Source organism: Amia ocellicauda, chromosome 3, assembly GCF_036373705.1.
Source record: "Amia ocellicauda isolate fAmiCal2 chromosome 3, fAmiCal2.hap1, whole genome shotgun sequence".
Taxonomy (NCBI): domain Eukaryota; kingdom Metazoa; phylum Chordata; class Actinopteri; order Amiiformes; family Amiidae; genus Amia; species Amia ocellicauda.
Window position 1 is genome coordinate 29,185,578 of NC_089852.1, and position 26,871 is coordinate 29,212,448.

Genomic DNA, 26,871 nt, shown 5'->3' on the forward strand with positions numbered 1-26,871 from the left:
GGCAGTGCCTTACCTTGGCAATCTGCACACACCAGTTGAGCAGGTACTGGGAGCCAATGTGGTCCTTGTTTTCACGAACGTAGTCCAGCAGGCAGCCATATGGCATGAGCTGGGTGACCAACTGCACTGTGGAAGTCAGGCAGATACCCAGCAAGCGGCACACATATGGACTGGCCACCCCTGCCATGACATAGGCCTCCTGCAAAGAGAGGTAGGGAGGTAGATAGAGAGGGAAGATGTAGAGCTTAATGATGTTATATATATATATATATATATATATAAATGCATTGGAACTAGGTACCTAACACAGAGAAAGAAGGAGATACACACATAAACACTATATAAGTGCACATATGTCAATACTTATGTTACACTACACACCCCTTTTATAAAACATTATAGACTAACACCCAATGGTACAAAATAAATAAGGACCCTGAAAGTCTTATTTGACTATTCCCCCTTTATTTTTTCCACCTCATTAGCAAAAACAGGAGTTCCTTGTTACTTGTAAGTTATGTGCACAATGGTAAACATTTTATGAATGCGGTCGATAATGTGGACCAAAAAAGACAAGATGTAAAACATATTACAGAGACAGACTGAAATGAAGAGAGAAGAGGATGTTAAGGGCCAATCAGTTAGGACAGACAGAGGGACAAAGGGGAAAAATAAGATTTAATGTGACTGACAGACAGGCAGACTCAATCTCAGAGACAGGCACACAAGACTCACATCCAGGATCTCCTTGTTGGCCTTGGGAGAGGTGTTCTCTCGCAACACCTTGATGGCCACAGGTATTTTGACATTCTCCCCATCTGGAGCCCACACACCCTGAGAGAGAGACTCAGCAGGTGAGAAACAAATCTACATAATGACATGCAAAGTCCAATATACTTGACTGATACTGGACACGAGCTAAATGAGGGTAAAACCTCGGGCCGATCTCTAAATATATCTATGTATTCCTAATATTAAATTTGTCTTTTTTATTTGGTGTTATTTGCAGAAATTAATGTGTTAAAGTCACAGTTTATGTCCAGTTAAGTAATGTATAAAATGTAAATGTTAAGAGGCAAGTCATCTCCTTCTAAATCAATACTGTTGAATGTTCACTTGGTGGTAGGAATAGTAAATAACTAAATCAGTATCACCTGTCTGATGCACACAGTAATTAAGGACTGATATTAATTTAAACACGGGTCAAAGGCCTAATTTATTTTAAGTAAAGGAAAGGTAATATTCCCGTGCAGTCCTGTCTCAGAGTGTCCTGGTGACAATGGAGCCAAATAGTGCTTGTCGTGTCGTGTTTAATCTGGCCCGGCGCTCACCTTGTAGACTGTGCCGAACGCCCCAGAGCCCAACACCCTGAGCTTCTTCAACTCTGTCTCCTTCAGGATCCTCATCTGGGCCTGGTTGGGCACTGCGCCACTGGGGGTCAAGGGCTCCACCAACTGAAATAAATACAAAGGGAGAAAGAGAGACAAAGGAGAGAGGCCGCTGTTAGGGATGATAGACAATACCGTTGTCCCTCTCCATTATCTGCTCCTGCGGAGTTCTGTTTCTCTCTCATGTTAGGTGAATTGAAAATTCTCTCCACACAGAGCTGGTCTATTCCCCTGACCCCGTGTCCCTGTTGTATTTCCCCTCCTCTCACCTCATGCTCCTGCAGGATCCTCCTCATGGTTTCCTTCCTCCTCAGATGCTGTCTCCTCCTGAGGTAGGTCACCAGCAGGGCCAACAGGATCAAAAAGAGCAGGACTCCGCCCACAGCCGCTGCGATTGATGTCCCTGGCCTGCCACGGAAGGAGAGAGCCCTTGTTTAACACCGTTTCTGAATCCGTGGGTCAATGCTTCTCTCTCACTTTCTGATTGTTCGGAAACATGCATCTAACCCAGCTTTCCTTGCTTAACATCAATGTGCTTCTTAATTCCTCCTCCTTATTCCTGCTTATACTATGGAAGCTTTCTAGTGCCAAAATACAAAACAATACATGTCAAAATAAAAAAAAATATCGGCGTATTGCTTTACAGGATGTTGTGAATTTGTCATGCCATAATGAAAAACAACAGACACATTGTTAAACAATACAAACTTTTTGTGTTTAATCCCTTCTGAATTGCTTTTCAGCTTCATAGTATTTTAATGCCACAATTAAATGTAATACTAATGCTTCACGTTGCTTAAAGCAGCGCGATGGATGTGACTGAATTAAATGTCATACACACATTGCACTGCAATTCGTCAGGGTTTTATTTTAGCCGATGGCTCAGCATGAAGAGCCAAAATTAAAAACAATGTAGGGGTGGAGATTGGATCATATTAAAATATGGGGGTGGGATTATAGGCATAGTTTACCGCGGAGTTGAATTGATTGGCTTATCGCAGCCCAACTAAAGCTCCACAGACATCCGGTCTCCGTCTAGAACACAGTATGAGACTCAGTGGTTGTATACTAAATCTATACCAAAATGTGTGTTATTTGTTTTTTAAATTTCACAATAATAATAATAATAATAATAATAATAATAATAATAATAATAATAATAATATATTATTTCTTGGCAGACGCCCTTATCCAGAGCGACTTACAAAACATAAGAGCTGTACAAAGTGCAAAAAAACAGTACAGTTCAAAGCATAATGCAATTAACCCGCTTGTATAGGAATTATACAGCAAACAATATAACTCCTAGATAGTAAAAGCTATTATTACTGCTGTGAAATAAAATTAAATCAAATGAAACAGACGAGCCTGGCTAGTGCCAGACTTTCCTGGTTCTGCTGCTCCAAAGTGATTGCTGCTTCTCGCAGCAAATCTGCTACCTGACAATCTGGTTATAGTGCGAAAACCCACCCCAGATCAGAGTAAGTTAGTCTAATGAGGAAAGAAACATTGGTTTAAACCTTAATAATTTAATGCATATACCGTGTGTTGACTGTTCTTACTGACAGTCTGATCATGTCCTGTATTGACATTCTCAGTCACCTGGGAAAGAGTTGCTCTTCTGTTTTTCCTTACATATCGCAGTAATGCACGAGGATCACAGTCTTCGAATGTGCACTTTTGACCACAATTTCCAACCCTGTTTACTGATGTCTTTCCAATGGATCTAAATGCAGATGTAACTTTAGTTACTGTTCCTACTGAAACACTAGCCAGTTGAGCGTCTTTGAGACTGAAGCTCCTGCCATTTGTGCCCCAATAATGACCCCTCTTTCAAAGTCACTTACATCCTTTCCTCTTGCCATCTTGATCCAAAATTGAGGTCAACTGGGCCTGCTCAGCATTTGTATACATGACACAGAGCATGATAAGATGTTTATTTTGTCTCCCATATGTATGGGTGTATTGTTTAACAACGTGTGTATTGTTTTTCATTATGGCATGACAAATTTGCAACATTCTGTAAAGCAATACGCCAATCATTTTTCTATTTTGACATATGTATTATGTTGTATTTTGACACTAGAAAGCTTCCATATGTACCATATAGGCTACATAAAACAATAATGTTTCTCGTTTTTCTCTTGTATTTAAAATGTTTTTGTTCAATGAGCTTTGTGGAATTGATTCCTCAAATTCAACATTAACATTTGTGATCATTAAATTGAATTCTCCCTGCTTTCAGTATGGCAATTATAAAGTGAATAATAATGCTAATAAGATACTAATAAATATGTAAATATAATTCCAATAACAATAATATAACATAATAATAATTAAAGAGTAGAGGTTGGGTAAGCATGATACATTGCTCTCCAGGCCCGGTCTGCCAACTCCCATATAATATAACAAAGAAATCTCCAAGACAGTTTGAAGATGCATAATGAACATTTCTCACCCGGGTTTCTGGTTAATGGGACAGCCGTTATGGTCCAGCTGGGAGCAGCTGCAGGGAGAGAGGAGCAGACAGGAGCCCTTTACTCAAGCACTCATTGTTCACATCCACACCAGTTCCTGCGTTTCTTTAACATTTCAGAGATCTGGACTCATTCAATGATGTCAATGTGTTCTGTATTGCAAGGAGACTTGCAGGGGAGGTTTCACAGCTTTAAGAAACATTTGCTTTCCAGTTATCTAATATTAACTCTTATCTGTTAAAGGGCACAAATCTGAAAAGAGACAATGCAGAAGTGCAGTTTATGGTAACACTTCATAACAAGTTTACAACAATACAGCTTCAACTGTTCATATACAATGAATAGATGATGTACAAAAACCTATTAAAACATGTAATGTAGTTAATATTTATTTTGGTAACTGATGTAATATGCCTGTTATAATACTTAAATACTGTATATGTGCTGTGAGGAATTGATCAATGATCAATGAAAAATCTTGTCTTTGATTGTAATGGATTAAACACTTTTAACAGATTGGCTTTGAAGTGCTACACTGTTGATTTCCCGGTAGAATCTGATCACTGAATTTCAAAGTTTAATAATCATGTTAATAAATATAGATTCTTCATCATGCATCATGCTGTTCATGTAACCTTATTATAAAGCGTTTCTCAGTCTATGAACTTTAGGGTGTGTGCTCATGGATAGCAATACTCACGACACACTGCAGTTAACACTGCATGGTTGGCACTGCCCATTGATGTCAGCATATTTCCAGATGGTGTGAAAGCCCTCGCCCTTCACTCCGCTTGGGCAGCGTGCCACACACAGGTCCCCATCCTGGAAGTGAAGACACTGTGTACACTGCTCTGCCCCCTGAAAGAGCACAGCCAATACAAATACAGATCAACACCAGGGGACACACCTGTGCAGGCAATCGCTGCACTGATAAAATCCCTGTAAACAATCACTGCAGTCACAGCACTGAGGCCAAACTCCAAAAGCCTATGACTGCACTGATAATCACCTGTATTGTTTTGTGTGTATGTGTATTTCAGTATACTTTAAATAGGATTTATATTGTGTATTGTACTTAATTGCAATTACTATAATATATAAGTTTTTGTGATAAGTATGTGTTGTAACTGCTATCTAAGTAAGTGCATCTACTCAAAAATAAATATTATTAATAGTTAATATTATTATTATAGGAACAAAATATTACACAGCCAAGCAAACAGACAAGATGATGGTATGCCTGAATGTCCTGCAGGTTCTTACCGGTCCAGAGCAGGAGAGGGTGCCATTCTGTGGTTTGCACTCAGAGTGGCAGGGGACACAGCGTTGTGATTGGTTGTGTTCCCGGACATCACTGAAACAAATGCACAGAAACACTAAAATAAGCAAAACACAAGGTGGGGACATAAACCAACACACAATAGTATTTCTGGACAGCCTTTTGTTCATGGGATCTCTGGTTATGTTTCTCAAGAGGAGGACACTGATTTATTTTGAGTAGGGGTTATTATATTTCATTTAGAAACAAACATACCTAAACCATCAACCCAAATATCAATTTGTTTACAAATGCATCATTATAAAAACTGTGCTGCACATGAATTGTGCCTTCATGTAACCTTTTATAAATTATTTGTCATGCACTGTTCACAATATGTTACACCTAATCATGGAACAGTGGAGCCCAGCAATACAGCATAATTATGTTTTTTAGTTTAATGTTCTATATTAGTATACATTAGTTTTAATGTTCTGTTTCTTTTGGTTTTGTTCTAATCTGCTTAGCTATGAATTGGCCGGTCAGACGGTCAAGCTTACTTCTTAGGGACTGCTCCCATCCAAACGGCATCTAAACCAAACACTAGGCAAAGGTAGTGTATATTCTGCTTAATGACTTAAAATAGCACATTGAGAAGATTGGGGAAAATCCTCTGAGAGGCACAGGGAACTCTCTGCATGCTACTCTCATGGAGTGATGCATTATGATTCGCTTGAATGCCATGTGTACCGGTAATGACAACTTAAAAATGATTTTGAAGTACTGCACAATGGAAAAGAAGAGTGCATGGGTCTCCTACCCCTGGTAGAGATTGCATTCTTCAACACACTCCGTTCCACGCAGGAACCCGTTACACTCTACACACTGGCTTGGTCCCGGCCCCCAGCAGCCTTTGGTGCAAAGCGGGTGACATACCCGTCCCTCTGCCTCTGTGAAGACATACAAAGAAACACAGCAGTCAAACTTTCAAACTTTTATTAGTGATGCACCTGAAAGGCCTGTTGCTTTCTGCCTAGCTATTGCCAGCAATATATGGGCAAATTATTTTCCAAAAGCAGAACATTGCCCAAGCAGAAAACCATGCTTTACAGACCACCTGACAAAACCAATCCGACAAGAAAGCTTTACTTTACCCATAAATAACCCATTTACAACTCATGTATAACACAAGGGGCTCTTAGTATTCTGTGCTGAATATCATTCCTAATCATCCCTTTTTATGCAGGCTTTGGGGGAAAGGGAAATGCAAACACTGTGGTGTTAGAGGACCTCTACAAATTGTTTACAAAGTTTAAATTGTGCAAACTCTCAACTCTCTGATTGTGACACATGGCAAGGGACTGGCAGATCCGATTCGGTGAGTCCACCAAACATCTCAAACTGCAGAATTAATAAATACATAAAGCAATGGCACAAGAGGCACAGAAGCACATATGCCACAATAAACTAATTTAAAAAATCTTCCATGATGTTTCTGAAAAACTGACTAATTACTACAACCATGCAATAAAATCAAAATTAAAAATCAACCAGCTCATAACTTTCTGATGGCAGTAAGGATATTCAAACTACAACGTGTGTAGTTTAGATCTGGATGCCCTCCAATTATGTTCTATTCCAGGATTTAATGCTGACTGTAAATCAGAAATGGGCAAATCCCATATGCAAAAGAAAATGGCAGAAGATTGACATTGAATTAATTTTGGATTAAGACTGAAAAAATAATTCCCAATTTAACACAAAAGGCTAAAAGATATTTGTCAGGTACCAACTCTGTAGATGATTTTACAGAACAGCGTCAGTCTATGAAATAAGACCGGGTGAATGAACTGATGATGCTTACATTTAACAGCCAAATTTTATGAATAGGGCATTTTCCTTCATGAATCTGTAAGTGACACTTAATGTGCTGCTTGTGAACAACCTTGCATTATGATGTTATGTTTGTAATATATATGTGACAGTATTGATGGTATGATTTCAGTATGTTATATAAATTGTTCCAGGAACAATCAGTATTGTTGTTTTTACTCTTATGTTTTCCTACTAAGTTAACTGAAACATTTAAATAATTTTGATGTGGGACAGTACCCTGTCTAAATGCCAAATATATTATTTGTATTACTGTCGCAGCAAGATTGTGTAAATTAAGTGCATTTCAGCTGTGTGTATTGCTCTGGGTAGGCCAGGAGTAGTCTAGTGTCTGTGTAGCTGCTTTTAGAATAAACATCTCTCTCTTTTAAGATCATATAGAGGTCAAATGACAAAGACATATGTGCTAAGTTCGGGGGTATGCATTGATGTCATGTGGTTGCCCCGCAGCCAAAGGGAGGAATCCTCTATGTGAGTATGTTCTTTAGAAAAACTTGAGACTAGTCTTCCTGACTGGCTGTCTCCAGAGCACTTTGTTATTGATGAATAAACTACTTTGGTATTATTCTAATTAATCTGTCCCTGAGTGTTCCTTGTCTGTCTATCTATTGAGGGAGAAAATGTCTTCCATTTCAATTTATATTAATATTATTTAATAAGCTGTATTAGTAATAAAGGGATGCATGTCCCTTTATATAAATATCTGCAGCTGTTGCTGCTTAATTAATGAGCCAATGCACTTTTACAGAATGACTAATTTAGATGTTTAAAGGAATAATTTGATTATTAAAATCAATCAGTGGTTTAATTAAGCAGTCTACATGACCAACTTGTAGTGAAGGACAAGGACCCTCAAACCCAAACCAAATTGCCACCTACCTTTTGATTTAATCTGGTCCCTGTGTATCTTTACGTTTTGTTTTGGGAAACAATGTAGTGGCCCTGTCTGCAGTATTAATTAGCACCCTACACTGGGACTAGGTTTATTTTTGTGTTTCAGTGGTTATATAGGCTATTGTGTTTGCTAATGGTGGGACCCCTGAACCATGATTCCATTGGCTCCTTACCTACTATCTTCCAAACTGAGTGACTATAAATGTTTTTTTTTCTCACAGTCTTTTCTAACTGTGGCAAATATTTTGAATCTCTAAGTTAAGTTTTTTTTCTGTAGAGACAAAATCTGACCTCTGTAAATATAGGAGACCAGTAGGAAGTCCAGGTGTCAGCCCATAACCAACTATTGCTTGGATACCCTGTGCTGCTCAGATTGTATTCAACTCTGCCTGCCTATTTTAGTGTCATCTGCAAATTTCACAAGTTTACTACCCTAGATGATTAGTATCAATTAGTAAGTGCAGAAGTCCAAATACTGAGAACCACAGTTACTACCTCACTCCTGTCTGAGGCAACTCCCCTTACTATTATTTTAGTTTTATAAATAACCAGATTTAAACTTTAACTTAATTAAAAATGTTAATTAATCCAAATAGATCATATGAAAGCTTTTAAAAGGTGTCCACTGCTACAAGTTGCTTGCTCAATAAAAATTAAGTAAGAAGATAAGAAATGATCAAGAAATCTGCCTCACAGATACCCAAACACAGAAAAAGTCAGGCTAGGCCTTACCACACGTTTCTGGGGGTCTGTTGGCGGTATCGATGAGCTGTTGGCCATGGGGGCTCTGGATGGTATCCCAGGGGAGCGAGTTTGTGTAGCACAGCTGGGAGTTGTTGTGGAGGAGCACCAGTCCCCCGCTCACACTCTTCAGAGAGCGAAGCCCCAGGGACTTCACATGTACTGACTGCACTCCCAGGGAGAACACCCCCCTGAAGAGGGACACAGGGAGAGAGAGCAAGAGAACAGATGATGTCATGAATCAGTGATGTCATTCCTTAAAGCTGTTGCACCAATAAATGCCTGAACTTGAAATATGTAGGGTATGAGGATGATACAGTGGGGGACAGGGAGGGACAGAGAAAACAAGGAGCAGCAGTTGAGATGAGACAGGAACAACTGGGACCCTACATGTACAGTTGACGTCCTCGGATGTAACCCAAGTTCTCAAACGCACTCAGATCAGGCATGTCTTCAGGCCAGTCCTCGATGTACAGGAACCCTGACAGACAGAGAGAAAGACACATAATGCATGACATCAGTATTCGATTATTTAGTGGAGAACATGTATATTAGACTACAGGAGGACTAATATTGACATCCCAGCTCTTCCAAATCGGAGATGTGTGTCCACTATTGTCCGTGTAGAAATCTGTCTACATTTTCCACTTCCTCAGACATCTAATAATAAAGGAAAGGTAATTGACCATTCAAAAACACCCCAAGAACAAGCAGGAACTAAAGGCTGCTGCAGTGTAGGCCTGGCAGAGCATCACCAGGGAAGAAACCCAGCATCTGGTGATGTCTATGGGCTCCAAACTTCAGGTAGTCATTGACTGCAAAGGATTAGTAACCAAGTATTGAAACTCACAATTTAATTCATGATTATGTTAGTCTGTCCAATTACTTTTAAGCCCCTAAAACTGGTGGGAACCACTTACAAAAATTGGTGTAATTCCTAAACCGTTCAGCCATTTTGGATGTAACTACCCTCAAATTAAAGATGAAAGTCTACACTGAAAGAACATCTTGATTGTTTCCTTTCAAATCCAAATTGTGTCACTGTCCTGGCTACCTGATGAAGACACAGCAGTGTTGAAACGTGTTGTGAGTGATTCAATAAAATGAAATTGTAATAATATAAAAGTCTGGTCTAAATAACTAATAAGTGAGAGTGCGGCTACAACATTTAATGTTCTTTATATATTTTTGCCTTATTTTGGCCAGCACCTCATAGAAGTGAAGACACTGTAGTGCACGGATGTTTTTAAGTTACATATTGTATATATATATATAGGAATTTGCAGACTCACAGAATAACTGCTGCCATATGTGCTTCCACAAAGTACTGACTTTATACTGAATACTTATGCAATCAGTACATTTCAATTTATATACATCAACCAGCATAACACACTGCATTCTTTTCTCAAAGCTGAAGAATTACTTCTGCAAATGTTTAACTAACTAGTGTAAATAATACATACCATTATTTTCTTTTTGTCAATCTACAAGGAACATTTTACCAATGTATTTAGGAAAGTCAGGGCCATGATTCAACAACACTGTAGAGTCCCAGCTACTTAATTTTAACAGTTAAGGTTCAAAGATATGAAGTTTTTAGGCAGGTGCGAAAAAATGCTGTAAAGTAAGAATGCTTTCAAAAATAGACATGTTAACAGATTATATTTATCAATTAAATGCGAATCCAGATTTGGTGTGACCACCCTTTGCCTTCAAAACAGCATCAATTCTTCTACGTACACTAACTTGCACACAGTTTTTGAAGGAACTCGGCAGGTAAGTTGTCCCAAACATCTTGGACAACTAACCTCAGTTCTTCTGTGGATTTAGGCAGCTTCAGTTGCTTCTCTCTTCATGTAATCCCAGACAGACTCGATGTTGAGATCAGGGCTCTGTGGGGGTCATACCATCACTTCCAGGACTCCTTGTTCTTCTTTATGCTGAAGATAGTTCTTAATGACTGTCGCTGTATGTTTGTGGTTGTTGTCATGCTGGAGAATAAATTTGGGGCCAATCAGATGCCTCCCTGATGGTATTGCATGATGGATAAGTATCTACCTGTACTTCTCAGCATTGAGGAGACCATTCATTCTGACCAAATCCCCAACTCCAATTGCAGAAATGCAGCCCCAAACTTGCAAGGAACCTCCACCATGCTTCACTGTTGCCTGCAGACACTCATTCATGTACCGCTCTCCAGCCCTTCAGCAAACAAACTTTTGACAAATTTGTCAAATTTTGACTCATCAGTCCACAGCACCTGCTGCCATTTTTCTGCACCCCAGTTCCTGTGTTTTTGTGTATAGTTGAGTCTTCCATGAAGGCCACTTCTGACCAGACTTCTTCGGACAGTAGATGGGTGTACAGGGTCCCACTGTTTTCTGCCAATTCTGAGCTGATGAAACTGGTAAGTAAGTAAGGTAAGTAAGCATGATGTGTCTTTCATCTGCTGCAGTAAGTTTCCTTGGACGATCACTGCTACTACGGTCCTCAGCGTTGCCCGTTTTTTGTGCTTCTTCAAAAGAGCTTGGACAGCACATCTGGAAACCCCTGTCTGCCTTGAAATGTCTGCCTGGGAGAGACCTTGCTGATGCAGTATAAGTACCTTGTGTCTTGTTGCTGTGCTCAGTCTTGTCATGGTGTATGACTTTTGACAGTAAACTGTCTTCAGCAACCTCACCTTGTTAGCTGAGTTTGGCTGTTCCTCACCCAGTTTTATTCCTCCTACACAGCTGTTTCTGTTTTAGTGTTTCAACCTACATATTGAATGGATGATCATTAGCACCTGTTTGGTATAATTGTTTAATCATACACCTGACTATATGCCTACAAAATCCCTAACTGTGTGCAAGTGTACCCAGAAGAATTGATGCTGTTTTGAAGGCAAAGGGTGGTCACACCAAATATTGATTTGATGTAGATTTTTCTTCTGTTCACTCACTTTGCATTTAGTTAATTGATAAATATAATCTATTAACATGTCTATTTTTGAAAGCATTTTTACTTCACAGCTTTTTCACACCTGCATAAAACTTTTGCACAGTACTGTAAATCAGAAAAATATTCTCAGATCAATTCAACAAATACAACATATGAAAATGCACAAAGCTTACATTTAGAGAATATCCATAAATGTATTTCAAATAAAACAAATTACCAAAGAGTTTACTAACATCAGTGTCTGAAGTGTCTCCATATATCTGTATATTGCATGAGTGAAAAATATGATTTCCTGTGGGATACCACACTCCAAATGAGATTATATTCAAAAAAGCTTTACTAGTTTATTTCATGGCATTGTAGCTTCCGAGTTGGCACTCAAACTTACTGAGTGAAATTAACAAAAACAACAAGCATTTCACTCTGCAAAGCATACATCACAGAGAGATCATCTTACCCTTAAACACAACTGTTTAAAATCCACTTGGTGGCAGCATAAACACAGTAATACACTGCTACAGTGTCATGTAGGCAGTCAGTGTGCTATGATATGGAGTATTTTACAATCCACGGAGATATTAATTACGTATAAATGTCAACATATATAAAACATTTTAAACATTGTAAAGAGAAATATTAGCTTACTGTTACTGGTACAATTAATTCAGATATTCTGATCCCTCTTCAGCTCCTGTTTGGTAGAACAACTATGTCTAAGTTTGTTGCCCACGCTTTTTCATTGCAATTTAATAGGTAGCTGGGGATGATCGAGATAGTTCTGTACTAGCTACTATGCAGCTTTGCTCTAACTTTTCAAGTTCATTGCTATCCTATATAATTTAAATATTTTTTAAAGCAAAATAGAAATCCTAGGCATCAGTCTTCCAGGAATACAAACAGTGGAGCCAGTCCCAACCAGAGTCCCAAAAAATAAGCAAAATAACAATAAAAACCCAAATCAATACAATCAAACAAATGACAGATCATCAGAGTGCAGAGCAAATCATAACGGAATTGTTGTCTATGTACTTGAGATCATAATGCATTATAACAAAGCAAGAAAAACTACAAAAGAACAAAAATAAAATACTCCAGTTGCCTTTTTCTTTGGCACCACCACATGTAACTTCATACAACATGCTGCTTTCCAGGGGCAGGGAGCCATGGCTTCTTCACAGGCTGCTATTTATATCTAGTGCCCCAGTAGCATTTCAAATTTACTACACTCCTGGTCTCTAAAATGTAGTATTAAAGGCGATACCAAAATCACTACATATTGTCTCCCTGTTCATATTGTTTTCCATCATTATGAAATTGTGCTTTCTTTAATGTAAACGCAATTCATTCTCTCATTTATTAATTGTATGCAAATGTTACTTGATAACAAGAAGTCAAATGAAGAAGTACAGAAAGTTCTTTGCAAATCAATCAAGTTTTCATGAAAAAGGACATTCATTTCATTGAGATTTATTGATGTAGACATATCTTGAGTTGTGGCAATAAAATAATAAAATCACTATCATTTGCCGTTTGATATTGATTTATTAGCCTGTGACTTCAAAACAGCAGGCCTATTCCAGGCTAGTCGTCTTGAAAAGGCAGTATGCATGATTGTGTAAAGTAGGCACGGAGAGAGAGGTAGTACCTGTGATCTCAATCAGGGATTTAAACACACTCAGCTGACTGGAATTGAGGGTTGACCTGTTTGTCACTGGTTCGCTGAAACACACAGACAAGCAGAGATGACACACAACGTAATAGCAACAGGTAGTCAGGAACTACGTTGAAGTCAACAGGATTAGTTTTCTGCCTGGAATTTACAGACTGAGTACTGTATTTATATACTAAGTTATAACTGCACAGTGTTTATGTTATTAAATATTTTTTTAGAAGTATAAAGTCTATAAATAATCAAGATGATTTTTGTAGTTTTAAAGTTAATATCAGGTTATTAATAAACTGACTCTACCTTGTTAGGATATCATAGTTCACTGCATGAGGAAAATGTTGACTTTTCCAGGTTAAGCCATTTTAACATTTAACATTCTTACCTTGAAAAGGTCCCCTGGGGGAAGGCCAGACTGCCATGGATCTTAGTGCAGTCACGGAAAAGAGCGATGTTGGAGGAGTTCACTGAATGCACACCCAGCAAGGACCCCATCCCCAAGCCGTAGCACACTGAGAGAAGAAGGATAAAAATATGATGAGGTAGAAGAGAAGGAGGGGGAGCAGCAGGAACAAAGGATTGGAAAAGTTATGGAGAAATGGAGGAAAGGACGGGAGAGGAAAGAGAGGGGCTAACTCTGAAATGTGATGTAACCTTGTGAACTCTGTTAATAATTAACAAAATCTCAGGCACGGGAGTTTTCAAAACTCGAGATCTCTGCACATCTGACACACACCTACAGCAGTCATTATAAAGGCATATCATATAATGGTTGTGAGCAATAACTTTGGATGCAAGTAATCACAGTTTTCCACCAAACAAAAGGATGGAACTAACTAACATGACTATGATATACATATAGAAAATTACTGTTGAAAAGGTTGACACCTGTAGGCTCACAGCATTGTGCACATTGCTAGGGTTACTATACTTTGAGATTGAAAAACTGGGACATTTTGCTTTTATGAATGAAACTGACAGTAACAATTTTGAAACCGTTTAAATCAGTGTTTCTCAACCTATTTTGGAATACAATAGATATGTGCTGCTGTCCTCAAACCTGCCCAATTCTTAAGCATGGGCGGGGGCTTGGGGGGTCATTCAAGATAAAACTTTTCCAAATGTTTTACTGCGATTTCTGGTAACCATGAACATTTCCTTTGGGAGGTATGTGCATGTGCCCTATGACCTGTTTTCAGATTTATTCAAAATACATTGTTTGGTCAGATGACTTGGCATCTAGGATGCATTTTAAAAAAACAAAAAAACATTCTAACTACTTCCTCTGTGATTCCTGACTAATTGAAATTTTGCATGCTTCAAGTAAGTCATTATATATTTTTAGACATATCAAGTCTGTGCAATTTAAAACATGTCTACCACAGGCCTTTCAGATTTTAGCTTTGCTCTGTGTGAGTTTGATTATGTCCCCAAGGGTTAACTGCAGTCTTTAAGACTTTGGGGAAACCTGCTGACAGCAGCCATTGTGGCTCCAGCTACAGATTCATCCCCTCTGTATAGTGGAGTAAAAATGGCTACTGCCACCAGGTTACCCATGTTTCCACACTGCTTTTGTGTTTATTGCTCTACTGTGTATCAAACAATGTGATGCACTTTTGTAACCAGACTATTTCTGTACACTACACAATGGTTATGTATTATGCTATGCTTGATAGAAAACAAGTGATTGCTTGTTGCAGCTTTATTTACAATAATAATAAAGATTAAATAGCAATAAAGTTGTGACAGACACAAAGACACAAACCTTTTGGACAGTCCCCATCACATTTCTCACACTTCTGCTCCGTGCTCGTTATGACTTCCTGAGTGTGATTGGGACACACCATGGTGCAGGAACCAACAGCTGTGGCCAGATAGTTATCTAGAGAGAGAGAAAGAGAAAGAGAGAGACAAAAGGGAGTGGGAGAGGTGTAGAAAGAAAGGAGGAGGGGGAGTGAGAAGGGACTTACTTCACCACAGTTCAATAGGAGGCACCAAATTGACCAAAATAGCAAAACACAGTGGCTGAAAATGTACACCACATAAAACAAGAAAGGTAAACAAGGATGGAATAAAAAGAGACACTGGGAAAATGGTGGAGAATTATACTGAAAACAGGGACAGACAGATGATGACAGACGAGAATGAGGAAAAGAGATTGAGAAAAATAGAGTGGATGGGGGGGCTCAGACAGGAAGCGGTGCAGGAACTCACGTGGGCACTCCTTGACGCAGGTGGCACCGAAGCTGTACTTCCTGTCCTTATTGGGCTCGGACTCAAAGGTGACGGAGTTGTAGACAGTCTGGGGGGGACAGTGGTCCTTACATGTCCCACTGTCATTCAGGTGACGACAGGCCTGGGCAGGAGAGAGAAAGAGAGAGAAAGAGAGAGAGGAAAGGAAGAGAAGAGAGGTGGAGGAAGGGGCCGAAGTGAGTGATAGGAGGGAAAAGGTTGAGTAATGAGAGATGAAAAACAAAAGGGAAGGGAAGGAGGACAATTTTGGAGATGTAAATCTAACAAAAAACATTACATAATTCAATTTAATCCAATCCAAGTTTCTGTGCATCAGTGTGCATTGTTGTGTTAATTATCTGTGATATGCGTGTGTGTGTGTGGTTAATGCTGAAACCTACCAGGCAGTCCGTGTCCTTGGGCCCGGTGCAGCCAGCGGCACACTGCTTGTGACAACAGTCACTGGGGTCCTTGCCCTTGCATCTCCAGCAACCAGACGCGCACTTGAGCTGCGTAACTGTGTAGGGAGAGAGGGAGACATTTTTTATTTGAATAGCTCTGTTATTTCAATAAACAATAATAAAATAATAAAACTATTTCTGACCGACCGGATAAGTGCCACATCATTAGCAATATATCATGCAAAAAACAAACAAAAAAGGCAAAAATACACAGATGGAGGGATAAAATGCAAGAAAGAAGTGTGACACAAAAGATAAGTAAATCTGTTTGCTCTTTCCCAAAGTTGGGACAGAGGAGAAATAATGGAGATTGGTTGGAAACAGAACACGAAAGTGAAACAGATATCCAGCATATGTATCAGCTTAACATAGAGCAACAACTGAAGAATTTTATAAGCGTCATTGTTTTTGATATTGATTTGAGTGCTTGGACTGTTATGGTAATTAATGGTGAAGGAAGACTGTTAGCTACGTCACCCTGGATAAGGGTGTCTGCTAAGAAATAACTAATAATAATGATAATAAATGAGGCCTTGTCTCAATATTAGTACGTGAAATCAGGTTGGAACATGTGCATAAGACAGGCAGTAAAAAGTAATAAAAAACATACAGCGTCATGAAGGAAAAAAGGAACTTTAAGTCTGTTTATTAGTTAAAACAAAAATACAAGGTCAACAACACTGACCAGGAAAGAAAATGGAGTTGGACAAGGATACAGACACACCTACACACAATGTTAACTGACGAAGCAGTGTTATTGACAGAAAGGTTGTGTAATAAACCAGGAGGTAGACAGGCTGTGTCACTTACAAATCTGACAGTCTTGGTTTCCTGGTCCCCAGCAAGAAGCAGTTTTACAAGCTGTAGAACAGGGGGGGCCTGAGAGAGAGAGAGAGAGAGGCTGGGTTACAGTTCTGCATATACAACTGTTGCTAAAGTTGAAGTTTCTGCTAAATCAAAAACAAATGGGTAATAATAGTCAGGGAAAATTATATATTTAGTTATTTAATTATTAAGATTGTTAATAAATAATTAATAAATGTCACTTTAAGTGAAACACATTGCCTAGAAGCATAATTGTGTTATACTTTTGTTAGAAAGTAACCTATACGCAGAATTCAAAATGGAGGGAATTAAATGTGCATTTGCATTAAAGGAGCACTATTTCATCACAATGGATAGAAGTAATTAAGACGTGTGCACATATTAGCTAAGAATAGGTTTCTCTCCAAGCTGTCAATTAAACAATTATCATTGCTCATCATTACTGCCGATGTGTGGCATACTGGCTAAGGGCAATTGTCTCAGACTGGAGCTGGGATGACACTGGCACAGAGAATGCCAGCAGGAGTAATGTATTACTGTGCTGTGTGTTAATGGTGTCACTGTCAGTATACAGCCATGCAGTCAGTATATCATCTCGCTGTGTGAGGGCAGTTATACTGTCAGTATATCACAGTAGAGATCCTATTAAAACCTCTGCATCTGATATGTAAGGTATATATTTGTCTTGTGTAAGGCCCTGCATTGTGCACAAGGCTTACACAAGTCTGCTCTGTTTAGTGTGTTGTGTTGTTGAGACACATACTTATTTTAAAAGGCAAGCCTGCTTTTTTGAATATGGCTTTCCATCAGTCTCTCTCTGTGACTCACAGTTTGCCGGCCGCTCCTGTATGTTCAGGCTCTGGCTGTATTTGTTGTGCTGGTCCAGGATATCTTTCCACTGCACTTTATTTGGGAAGCAAAGTTGAGGGCACCCAGTGATCTGCACGCCCCCCAGAAGAATCTCTAAGGGACGAGAGAAAGGATAACACGGATCATTGACACCAAGACCACATTGAACAACCCGTTTCTATCCCTGACACTGACACCGACACCTGAACACTACCTTTCCCTCCCTCGATTATACTCTCCATCTCACTCACCATTTCAATCCAGAGGACTTCTTCAAGATTCAGATCAGAATAGATACAAAAAATAATTAAAGCGACATCGATGTCAGTATCTTTATTGCAACCTATAAGTATAATACAAATATTTGAATCTATTCTAAAGTATTTACCGCTTCATTCACAAACTACTTCTAATACATTAAACTCAGTTTCTGTAGACCACTAAGATTATTTTACTTCCTATATCAACGATCTGTTTAGGTTTAAATAATTGTGTGTACCCAATGCTGAGTCTCTCTCTCTCACCTGTCAGGCTCTTCAACCTCAGCTCCTGCAGGCCCACTGCACTGCCCATCGAGGGGGTGTTGTCCAGCACGGCCAGTGCCAGTGTGCCATTGTAGAGCTGGGTGCCCCGGATGATTCGCAGACTGTCCAGGGAGATCAACTCCACCGAGTTGTGAGCAATCAGCACATAGCCTTGAACCTCCACTATATCCTGGACACAGACATACAAACGACAGGGAGACACAGTGAAGCACAAGAAGACGGAGAGAGGAAGGGAGAATGGGGGTGGCAGAGGCAGGGGCCTACCTTTATTACAGCTCAGTAAAGGGTAGCAAATTTACCAAAACAGGACAAATAGTAAAACCTTTAAAAATAAATGGATCATAGTGAATCTGATAAAAGAGAAATGAAAAAATTGCAAATTTGTTAAGAAAAATCAAAAAGTGTGAGGGAGACAGTCAAATACTGAAGAGACGTGGGAATACAGAAAAGAGAGGACCATCAGTCATCCTCAAACCTGACGCTCAGGGTGGCCCTATTTATGCACCCAAATTAGTAAATTTAAAAATCATCCATTAGAAATTGCAAATATTTGTTCCTACATATTCCTGTTTTTTATTATTTATTAAAGTTAAATAATGTTTTGAAAACATTCACAATTTTCACATTCATATTCAAATATTCAGCTAACCGTGCCCATCCCTAGTATGCAGTTGTGCAAAGATATAAGAAATTATTCCAAACACAGCAACAACGCCATTGTTGGAAAGTCCTTGCATGACAAAACTGTCTCCTCGGCTGGAAATGTATAAATAGTCTGATGTAATACTGAAAATTATGTAATAATTTTATGGAATTAATGGCTAAGCAGAAGTTTTGTTCAATAGTACAAACACAAACACAAATTTAAAGACACACAGACATATAGATAGGTCAGGAGATTGTGGTGGCCAAACCTGATTATTTTGTTAATAATTCTTTAGCCATTTAGTTGACTTGGATGCATTGTTTTTCTTTGCTGCTATCATGTTGTGTTACTGAAGAGGACCAGAAATTGCAGATTTAAACCACTTAAAAAGAGAGTGCTTTACAAGGTATAATCTCTTATTCCCATTGTCTCGTTGTGGTATAAGCACCATTATTTAAACGTTTAATTTAATGTAATAGTCACAAAGTAAGTGATCTTACTGAGGGGAGCAAATGGAGAGCACTTTCAATCACTATTCTTTTAAACATGTACCCACTTCAACACGTTTCCAAATTACTTAACTGAATTGATTAGTTGATAAACTGTACACATGTAATACTTCTCTGCAGGATGTGAATCATGTTACAGGCAATATACTATAAATCAAAAGACAAATATCCCATCAACTGTAATACGGCATTTACACTGCAAGGTTGAACTTTGGTCTGACTGTCAGCATGACTCTTCTCAACATTCGGTGTTCGATTTACACTGCAGACCTAAGCCGTCTGGTGTCCAACCTGCGCGTATACCTCATTATTACAATTTGTGCTGGGTGACGTCATAACCACCACCCGCCCAATGACACGTTTACTCCTTTCCCGAGACGAAAGTATACCAAAACAATAGCAACCTTGGTAGATTGCAGTTGTTTTGTAGAGGTTAATCTGAGCACATGAATCACAAATACTTATCGAAGGAGAAATTAAGCAACATACTGAAAGTCAACATTCGGTTATTGTAAACACCATTAACAAAATAAAATATCAAAAAATAAAAAGACAACAAACTGCACATTTCTTGTACACATCGAAAACTATAACGACATTAATCAATACGTGGTGGGAATGAAACTTATGGACACAAACTTCCCTTGTTCAGAGACTGTTCAAATACATTTGCTTAAAGTGTTTGAAATTGAATCAACCCCTATTATTAAAGTAATATGTAACTTAATTGCTCTGGTTCATAATTTAATTAACTTTAATGTCAAATACATACAACAAATGAGTAATCAAATTAACCGGAAATTAACCGGAAAGGATGATTAACAAGGTTGCCTTCATATCATTATTTTAAAGCTATTTACACAGCATTTTTTTTTTTTTTTTAATATTCACCCAAGTTACATAATATACACGGTTGTTCACCTGGAACTTAATTTGTCATTTACACAAATTATATGTAGACGAAAAAAATAAATGCAAAAAAGTACTGATCAAAAACAGCAGTTAATGATTTGGGAAATAAGTCTTTAGATGTGCTCTTGTAGCACAGATTTCCGCAGATCTGCAGTTTTCAAACAAGTACAAAAGACGTGCAGAACTACAGAAATCTGTGCTACAAGAATGCACGTGTCGAAAATGTTTTTTGTAATTTAGTTTTTCCCACTTAAGGAGTTGCCTATACTGATGCTCAAGTCATGGGGGCACTGCCTAGCGATACTCAGGTTGTGTGTGAGCCGTCCTAGGGCGGGCTGTGTTTACACTGCAGTTATGACGCCTCTAACTCAGGCACAGCACTAAGGACAACATAACCCATTGCAAAGCCACCTCTTGAGCAGGCTGTTCTTAGGTCATCTGATACCCCTTTTCCATTGGCATATCCAACCCGACCTGGAACCAGGCTGGCACTGTGCAGCATGTTACCCACTGGCAATTTTTGCAGGAAAACCAGCATATACTGTAGCCCTCCAGGAATGGAGTGATTTTTTTTGTTAATATTAAGCAGCTTCAACTGTGTATACATACATACACTTTAGGCAGTGTTTTCTCATTGTGTCACATAGTCAATTACTGTGAGATGCCATAGGTAAAGTGCATCTGCTAATCAAATAATAATAAAAAAACAATTTCCTACCTGCAGGAAGCTGAGGTTCAGCGGCCCCTGAAGGTGAGTTATCTCCAAGTTGCCTTGCACCACCTGGCAGCCCGTATACAACATCTTCAGGATCTCATAGTGGTTTTCCTGACTTGAGGGTAGTGACAACCTCATCTCTGTCCCTGTACATACTTGGAGAGGAAGAGAGAGAAAGATACATTGAGAGAGGGTTGAAACAGACAGAAAGGGTGAGACAGAGAGGTATAGCACATATGAGAGGGAGAAAGTGAATGATGGAACCATGGAGAAACAGAATGTGAGCAATTAACGAAGGGAGAGAGAAAAAAGGTAAAATGAAGAGATGGAATTAGTTAAAACATTTGTGGAAGGGAAAAAATATACAGGCAAATGATAAAGGGAGACATTTTTGAGAGGGACAGTAAGAGTAAAAAGTGAGGGAAAGGAAGAAACTGGGGGCGATTAATGAAGGGAGGAAGTGATAGAAGGAATATCCACAAAGGCAGAGACAGCCTTGTAATTAATTTCAATCTGACTGTCACTGAAATCCTGAGGATGTGTGGGGTAGGATTTCTCTGGCAGTGTAACCAAGTTATACCATGCACACAGACCGCTGTGGTCTATAATTATTTCCTTATGGTTTCCTGTGAACTTCCTCTGAACTGAGGCTATAAGACCCAAAACTACACTCATACTTCCTGTTGCACTTCCTCCTTGCGGTGTCGTTTTCCAATTTCGGAAGCGGAGGATAACAGGAGATGTGTAATTGGTGGGCTAGAGAGGGCGAGGGGGGGTTATCAGAACTGGTCTTGTTTCCGTTCCGATTTCTCTGCTCTGGAACACAACCAACACCACAGACTGTAAAAACCAGGCTCCCACACAGAGCTCCAGTAAACCCTCTACACTGAGCAACTGCAGAAGTTATTAGATTGACACCCCAAGCCCAAGTTAGGGTATGGTCATGTTTAGGGTCAGGTTATGATTAAAGTTGGGCTGGCAGTGAGAGTTCAGGTTGGGGTAAGAGAGGAGTTAGGTTCAAATCCCTCTGAAAGAGATTAAATGTTTATACATAACGAGGGATATTAAAGGGGAGACAGATTAGAGAGAGAATATATTATTATTATTATTAATAATACAGGCTAGGAAATGAAAATAAGCCTGCTGTGCGCTCCATGTGAGATCTGTGGCGTTAAAGGAGTCAGGAATCCCTCGTCAGTTCACTTGGCTGCAGCGTGCGTGTGCATCAGAGTGTGACAATGGTGACTGACACATGGACACGCATGCACGCACACACACTGGCTGCTATAATCCCCTGCTCTCTCTCCGAGCTGCAATAGAGCGCCGTGGCTTGCAGGCCCAGGGACACCATTGCTCCATGGCATATCCTAGCAACCGAACACAGTGGGTTTGCCGGATCAAAGTGCCAAAGGGTTTCTGTGGTAACCCAGGGAGACCCAAGTCACTATCCCTAGCCCTGCCAGCACCAGGAATTAAGAGTTGATCTGTTAAAAGTGTTCCTTATTAACTGTATTTATCCCTTTGGTTTACAGGAATAGCTATACAATCTGGAAATACACCATGACCACATGTCTTATTTGACATGCCATTGCATATTGTATAAGATGCCATTCAGTGAATGTCTTATTTGTATTCCTGTTCAATCTGCGAGATTCCTTGCTTTACTTTCTGGGTAGTTCGCCCCCTCTGCTGTCCTGACTAATAGGTCTAGCTAAATATTAAGTGGTAATGCATTCGCAGAAGTAATCTGGCTGTTTTCAGTCTGCAAGTCCTGTTATACAGCACGTGGGATGTGTGCAGCTCTGTTTGGATTGACCTGCCATAAAAAGCACTTCTGAAACTTTTCTAATGTTAATGCAGAGGAAATGTGCTGAGGAGAAACAGAGAGTAAGACATGAATGAAAGGGTCGAGAGAAAAACATAAAAGGACAGAATGGCAGAAAGCAAGAGAGCGAAAGACATGGAAAGTCAGGGGAAGGGAGAAACAAGATGGGTGATTAAGGAAGCAAGAGAGTGAAGGAAGGAAGAAAGAGAAAAAGAGACAAAGCAAGAGAATGAGAGGGAGAAAGAGAGTGAGGCAGTGAGATATGCAGGGAGAGAAAGTGAATCGCAAGGAGAAAAAGTTGGGGTGATTCATGAAGGGAGATAGGCAGAAAGGGAGAAGGGAAACATGGAGAGAGCAAGAATGGGAGACAGACTGGAGGAAAGGAAGAAATAGAAAATGATTGCCATAGAACACTCTTAGAATAGTTAGTGAAGCATTGCACTGAAATGTGCCGCTCTGGGCCCTGGCCTGTTATCAATCTACAATTATTTTTTCTAATGCTAAACTCAGCATTTTATAGTCATCTATAAGTATTATAAGTCATCTGAAATTATTAGCCATGTTGTGTTGTTTGTTTGTTAATGTTATTACTGATATTTAAATAATGCAATAATACAGGATCAGCTTTTAAACAAACCATAACACTTTCCTCCAATGAGCAGAGAAAAAAAGTTTTCTAGTGTATCTTTAACAAGGAAACAGAGAGAATATATTACCTGGGTAGGTAAGAAGTGAATTAACAGGAAATAGCAGGTTATCTAGACTACAATACACCTGTCCATGGCCACAACCCAGGTCTCTTTGGTAATGAGCGATATGATAGATATTTCCTGTTGTTGTTGATAAAACTGTTTTGAGTTTTGATGCAGACCAACAACTTCTCCCACCCAACCGACAAAGCAACACAAAGGACCTGAAGGACTGGATACACTGGAAATTGCAGGGCTGAAACACTACTACAGCACATTGTGCATACACATATAGATACAGACACACAAGTCGTCACACATAAAATCATGACCTGCACAGGGAAATGTACTGAAACACACAAACAACACTGCAAAACTGCATTAATAAAGACATTAAAAATGGGATTTCAGCCTTCCACTGCATACAATGTGTGTGTTTCTTTAACAGATGCTGATCACAGACGAAGGAAGTAAGACAAATATTGCAAGGGGCAGCATAGGTGTAGAATGGCGTAGTACCACATTTTATTCACTGCAATGTATCTGGGGTCATAAAAACAAACTAGTATATTTGGAACTGGCACAAAATACTTGTAAAGCAGTATTTTCCTGTATGAGAGACTTTGTAGGGGGTGGAGCTCAAAAGTAGGTACAAGTATTGTCTACCACCCACCCTCCCCTTACTGTTTGTTCCTGGACGATAAGAAGTTGGCAGTCATCTGTTAACTCTACACTGACCTTTGAAGTATTCACTGATTGGCTGTCTCTGTTTAATGTTTTTAATATGGAAATTATGCTGTTTGTTGGTCTCCTATAATACAGTTGTGTTGGCAGTGTGTGTGTGCATGGTTGGTGTTTTGATTTGAAAAGCAGAAATAGTTTGGCTGTCAGCCATCACCACTCAGATATGAAAATGACTTCAGCACTCCTCTCTTCCTACTCGGGATCACTATGTGCTGCCACACTGCAATTACCATATTCTGGGCCAAACCTCATGCCAACTGTGCCAGTCTCTACGCCCCTGCTCTCAAGTAGAGCATGGGAGCTAGGTTTTTAATCCCTCTTTCCATACAAAGAGCCTTTCCTGGTATCATTCAATCTTAAATAAATACATCAATACAATATTAAAGGTCTACTTAGTACTATTTCATAATAGAAGCAAAAATCTATTTAAAAAGTTACTGACTTCCTCAACCAATGTGAATTACACACTTTTAATGGTAATAAATATAAAGATGTCTAACTCCTTTGTAAAACGAGAAGTTGCATATCGAAGCATGAGAAGTCTGAAGTGCAGCACATTTTATCGTTTAAATTGAAATAATTCTGTCTTTCACACAGTATACAACGAAATGTGAAAATAACATTTTTCCAGCCAGCCAAACACACAGGCAGAAGTCTGCCAACAAATCAATTAGATTAATCAGGGCTTTTGATTTCCTTTGTGCTATCTGTATCTTTTCTTTGATATCTCTAATGTCTAGCTTCCATTTCTAAATTTAATAATCTCATTTTAGACACGCTGCCCCTACGAGATTTTATCATTTACCACTAGTAAATATTAGTCTTGGAAAGTTGTAGAATGCAGTTTTATCTTTTTCCTGGAGTGAACTGCTACCTCGGGCTGAACTGAGGAAACTGCATTGCTTCATAATCATCTCCATTAGCACAGTCAGTGCAAGAAACTAAATAAAGAAAAGGGATAAGAATCACAGATTGAATATTTACTTAGTTTCCCTATTATTATACACAAACATTCCACTAAAAACATGAAGTATGATCTGCCAAAATATTTTCACAAAAGAAAATATAAATATAGTATTATTAATAATAAAACAATCAACTCATTATCTTATTTTTGCATTATATGTAGCTACACACATACAATCTATCTAAATCTTTATGACTTGTTGACTGGAAAGATGAAAAAAAAAAAATTCTACACAATGATGGAAACAGTAAAGCCTTTTTGAAAAGGGAACCACTAACTCAGTTTCCACTACGAACATGTTTCCCGGGGTTATTTAAAATGCAATGCAATCTATATGTGACAGTGATACTACCAAGGAAATCCAGGAAGGCAAATGTGGAATGACTCAAACGGTATCATTCAATTTTGATCTCCAGAATGCAAGTAATTGAGTAATTGCATTGGATCATAATAATAGCTAAATGTAGTTTTTAGTATTCTTATTTGATATTTGTTAAGATACCATTGACCTTTAAATACTTTTGCTTACTTGTACCCCATCCTCATTCTCCAAACACCAACTTACACCATGTGTCCTCTCTAATGCCCAGTCTGAGTATCGCATGTAAAAAAAAAGATACTCATGCCTGACTTGGATTGTGATTGCTGACCTGCCCTCCCTGACGGATATATAAGGAGCATCAAATGCACAGGCTGCCATAATGTGTGTCATAGGATGTCCAAGGAGAAAGAACCTCACTTAAGTAGGTAGACAGAAACATTAAATGCGCTCTCTCTCCCTCTCCCTCTTGGCAGCAGACTTTCGATAATCAGGTCTGAAGGCCATAAACACAGCAAGAGAAAAAAAAAAGTTCCAAGGTTATATTGCTAGAGTTTAATGTTGACTTTGAAGGGGGTGGGGGAAGGAAGGTCTAGAATGGGGATCAGTGCCAGTGTTTTAAAGCAACCTTGGCCAAATGCCCTATTAGATTAGTAGGTAAAGATTTGGCAATTTGCAGGAACTGGGTATTTCTCATCATCAAGAGCAAACTAAAAGTGAAAGCTGCAGAGCAATGAATGTTGATCTAGTAGGGAAAGCCCACCATCACAATACATGCCGTCCTTTTGATAAAATATATTTAAATTATCTGTTTCTGCTGTCTTCTCACAAAGCTCTTCTTGCTGCATATCTCACTGTGAGGATTGTATAGAATGATATGCTGTTGTTATATAGTGATGTGACTAACTACAAAAGTGCTAACAGGCTTTCCATATAATCCTCTATGGTCTTTATCCACTCTGACAGCTTGGCCAGTATACATAACCAATAAAGGTTACCCCGCATTATGAAACTGTCACAACGCCTCAGCTGCCTTCCAATCACTAACCAATTACCAATCCACTATAAAAATATCCATATCCATATCTAAATACAATCACTGACTATTACTTACTTTTAAATTCAGTGCCCTGCATTGGTGTTTGGGAGTCTGTGTGTTCTAAACTAAAATCTGCAGTTTGTGTACTTCCCATGAGTCATTTGCAAAATACATTTCTGAGCTCCTGCAAAGGATCCTAAAATGCCAAACTGAAAGAAGTGTGGAGGGGAAGATATTTACCATCGCACAGTATGGTAATGTCCACTGAATAACTAAGACACAATACAAAATGTTAACACCAATAAACAGCTCTAAATTTCTTTCAGTTTCTTGG

General features: G+C 39.0%; 1 protein-coding gene across 1 annotated transcript in view; it reads right to left on the reverse strand.

The window, feature by feature from the left end:
- erbb2 (erb-b2 receptor tyrosine kinase 2) overlaps positions 1 to 26,871 on the reverse strand; it is a 37,797-nt gene that overhangs the window by 8,161 nt on the left and 2,765 nt on the right. The window contains exons 2-20 of the mRNA XM_066698918.1: positions 20,958 to 21,109; positions 18,152 to 18,341; positions 17,607 to 17,741; positions 16,764 to 16,832; positions 15,894 to 16,009; positions 15,475 to 15,616; positions 15,026 to 15,142; positions 13,646 to 13,772; positions 13,240 to 13,313; positions 9,042 to 9,132; positions 8,643 to 8,842; positions 5,944 to 6,073; positions 5,129 to 5,219; positions 4,566 to 4,723; positions 3,847 to 3,894; positions 1,658 to 1,796; positions 1,332 to 1,454; positions 736 to 834; positions 14 to 199 (exon numbers count right to left, since the gene is read on the reverse strand). Coding sequence (XP_066555015.1) covers positions 14 to 199; positions 736 to 834; positions 1,332 to 1,454; positions 1,658 to 1,796; positions 3,847 to 3,894; positions 4,566 to 4,723; positions 5,129 to 5,219; positions 5,944 to 6,073; positions 8,643 to 8,842; positions 9,042 to 9,132; positions 13,240 to 13,313; positions 13,646 to 13,772; positions 15,026 to 15,142; positions 15,475 to 15,616; positions 15,894 to 16,009; positions 16,764 to 16,832; positions 17,607 to 17,741; positions 18,152 to 18,341; positions 20,958 to 21,109 — 2,387 coding nt within the window. The remainder of the gene's footprint in view (positions 1 to 13; positions 200 to 735; positions 835 to 1,331; positions 1,455 to 1,657; positions 1,797 to 3,846; positions 3,895 to 4,565; positions 4,724 to 5,128; positions 5,220 to 5,943; positions 6,074 to 8,642; positions 8,843 to 9,041; positions 9,133 to 13,239; positions 13,314 to 13,645; positions 13,773 to 15,025; positions 15,143 to 15,474; positions 15,617 to 15,893; positions 16,010 to 16,763; positions 16,833 to 17,606; positions 17,742 to 18,151; positions 18,342 to 20,957; positions 21,110 to 26,871) is intronic.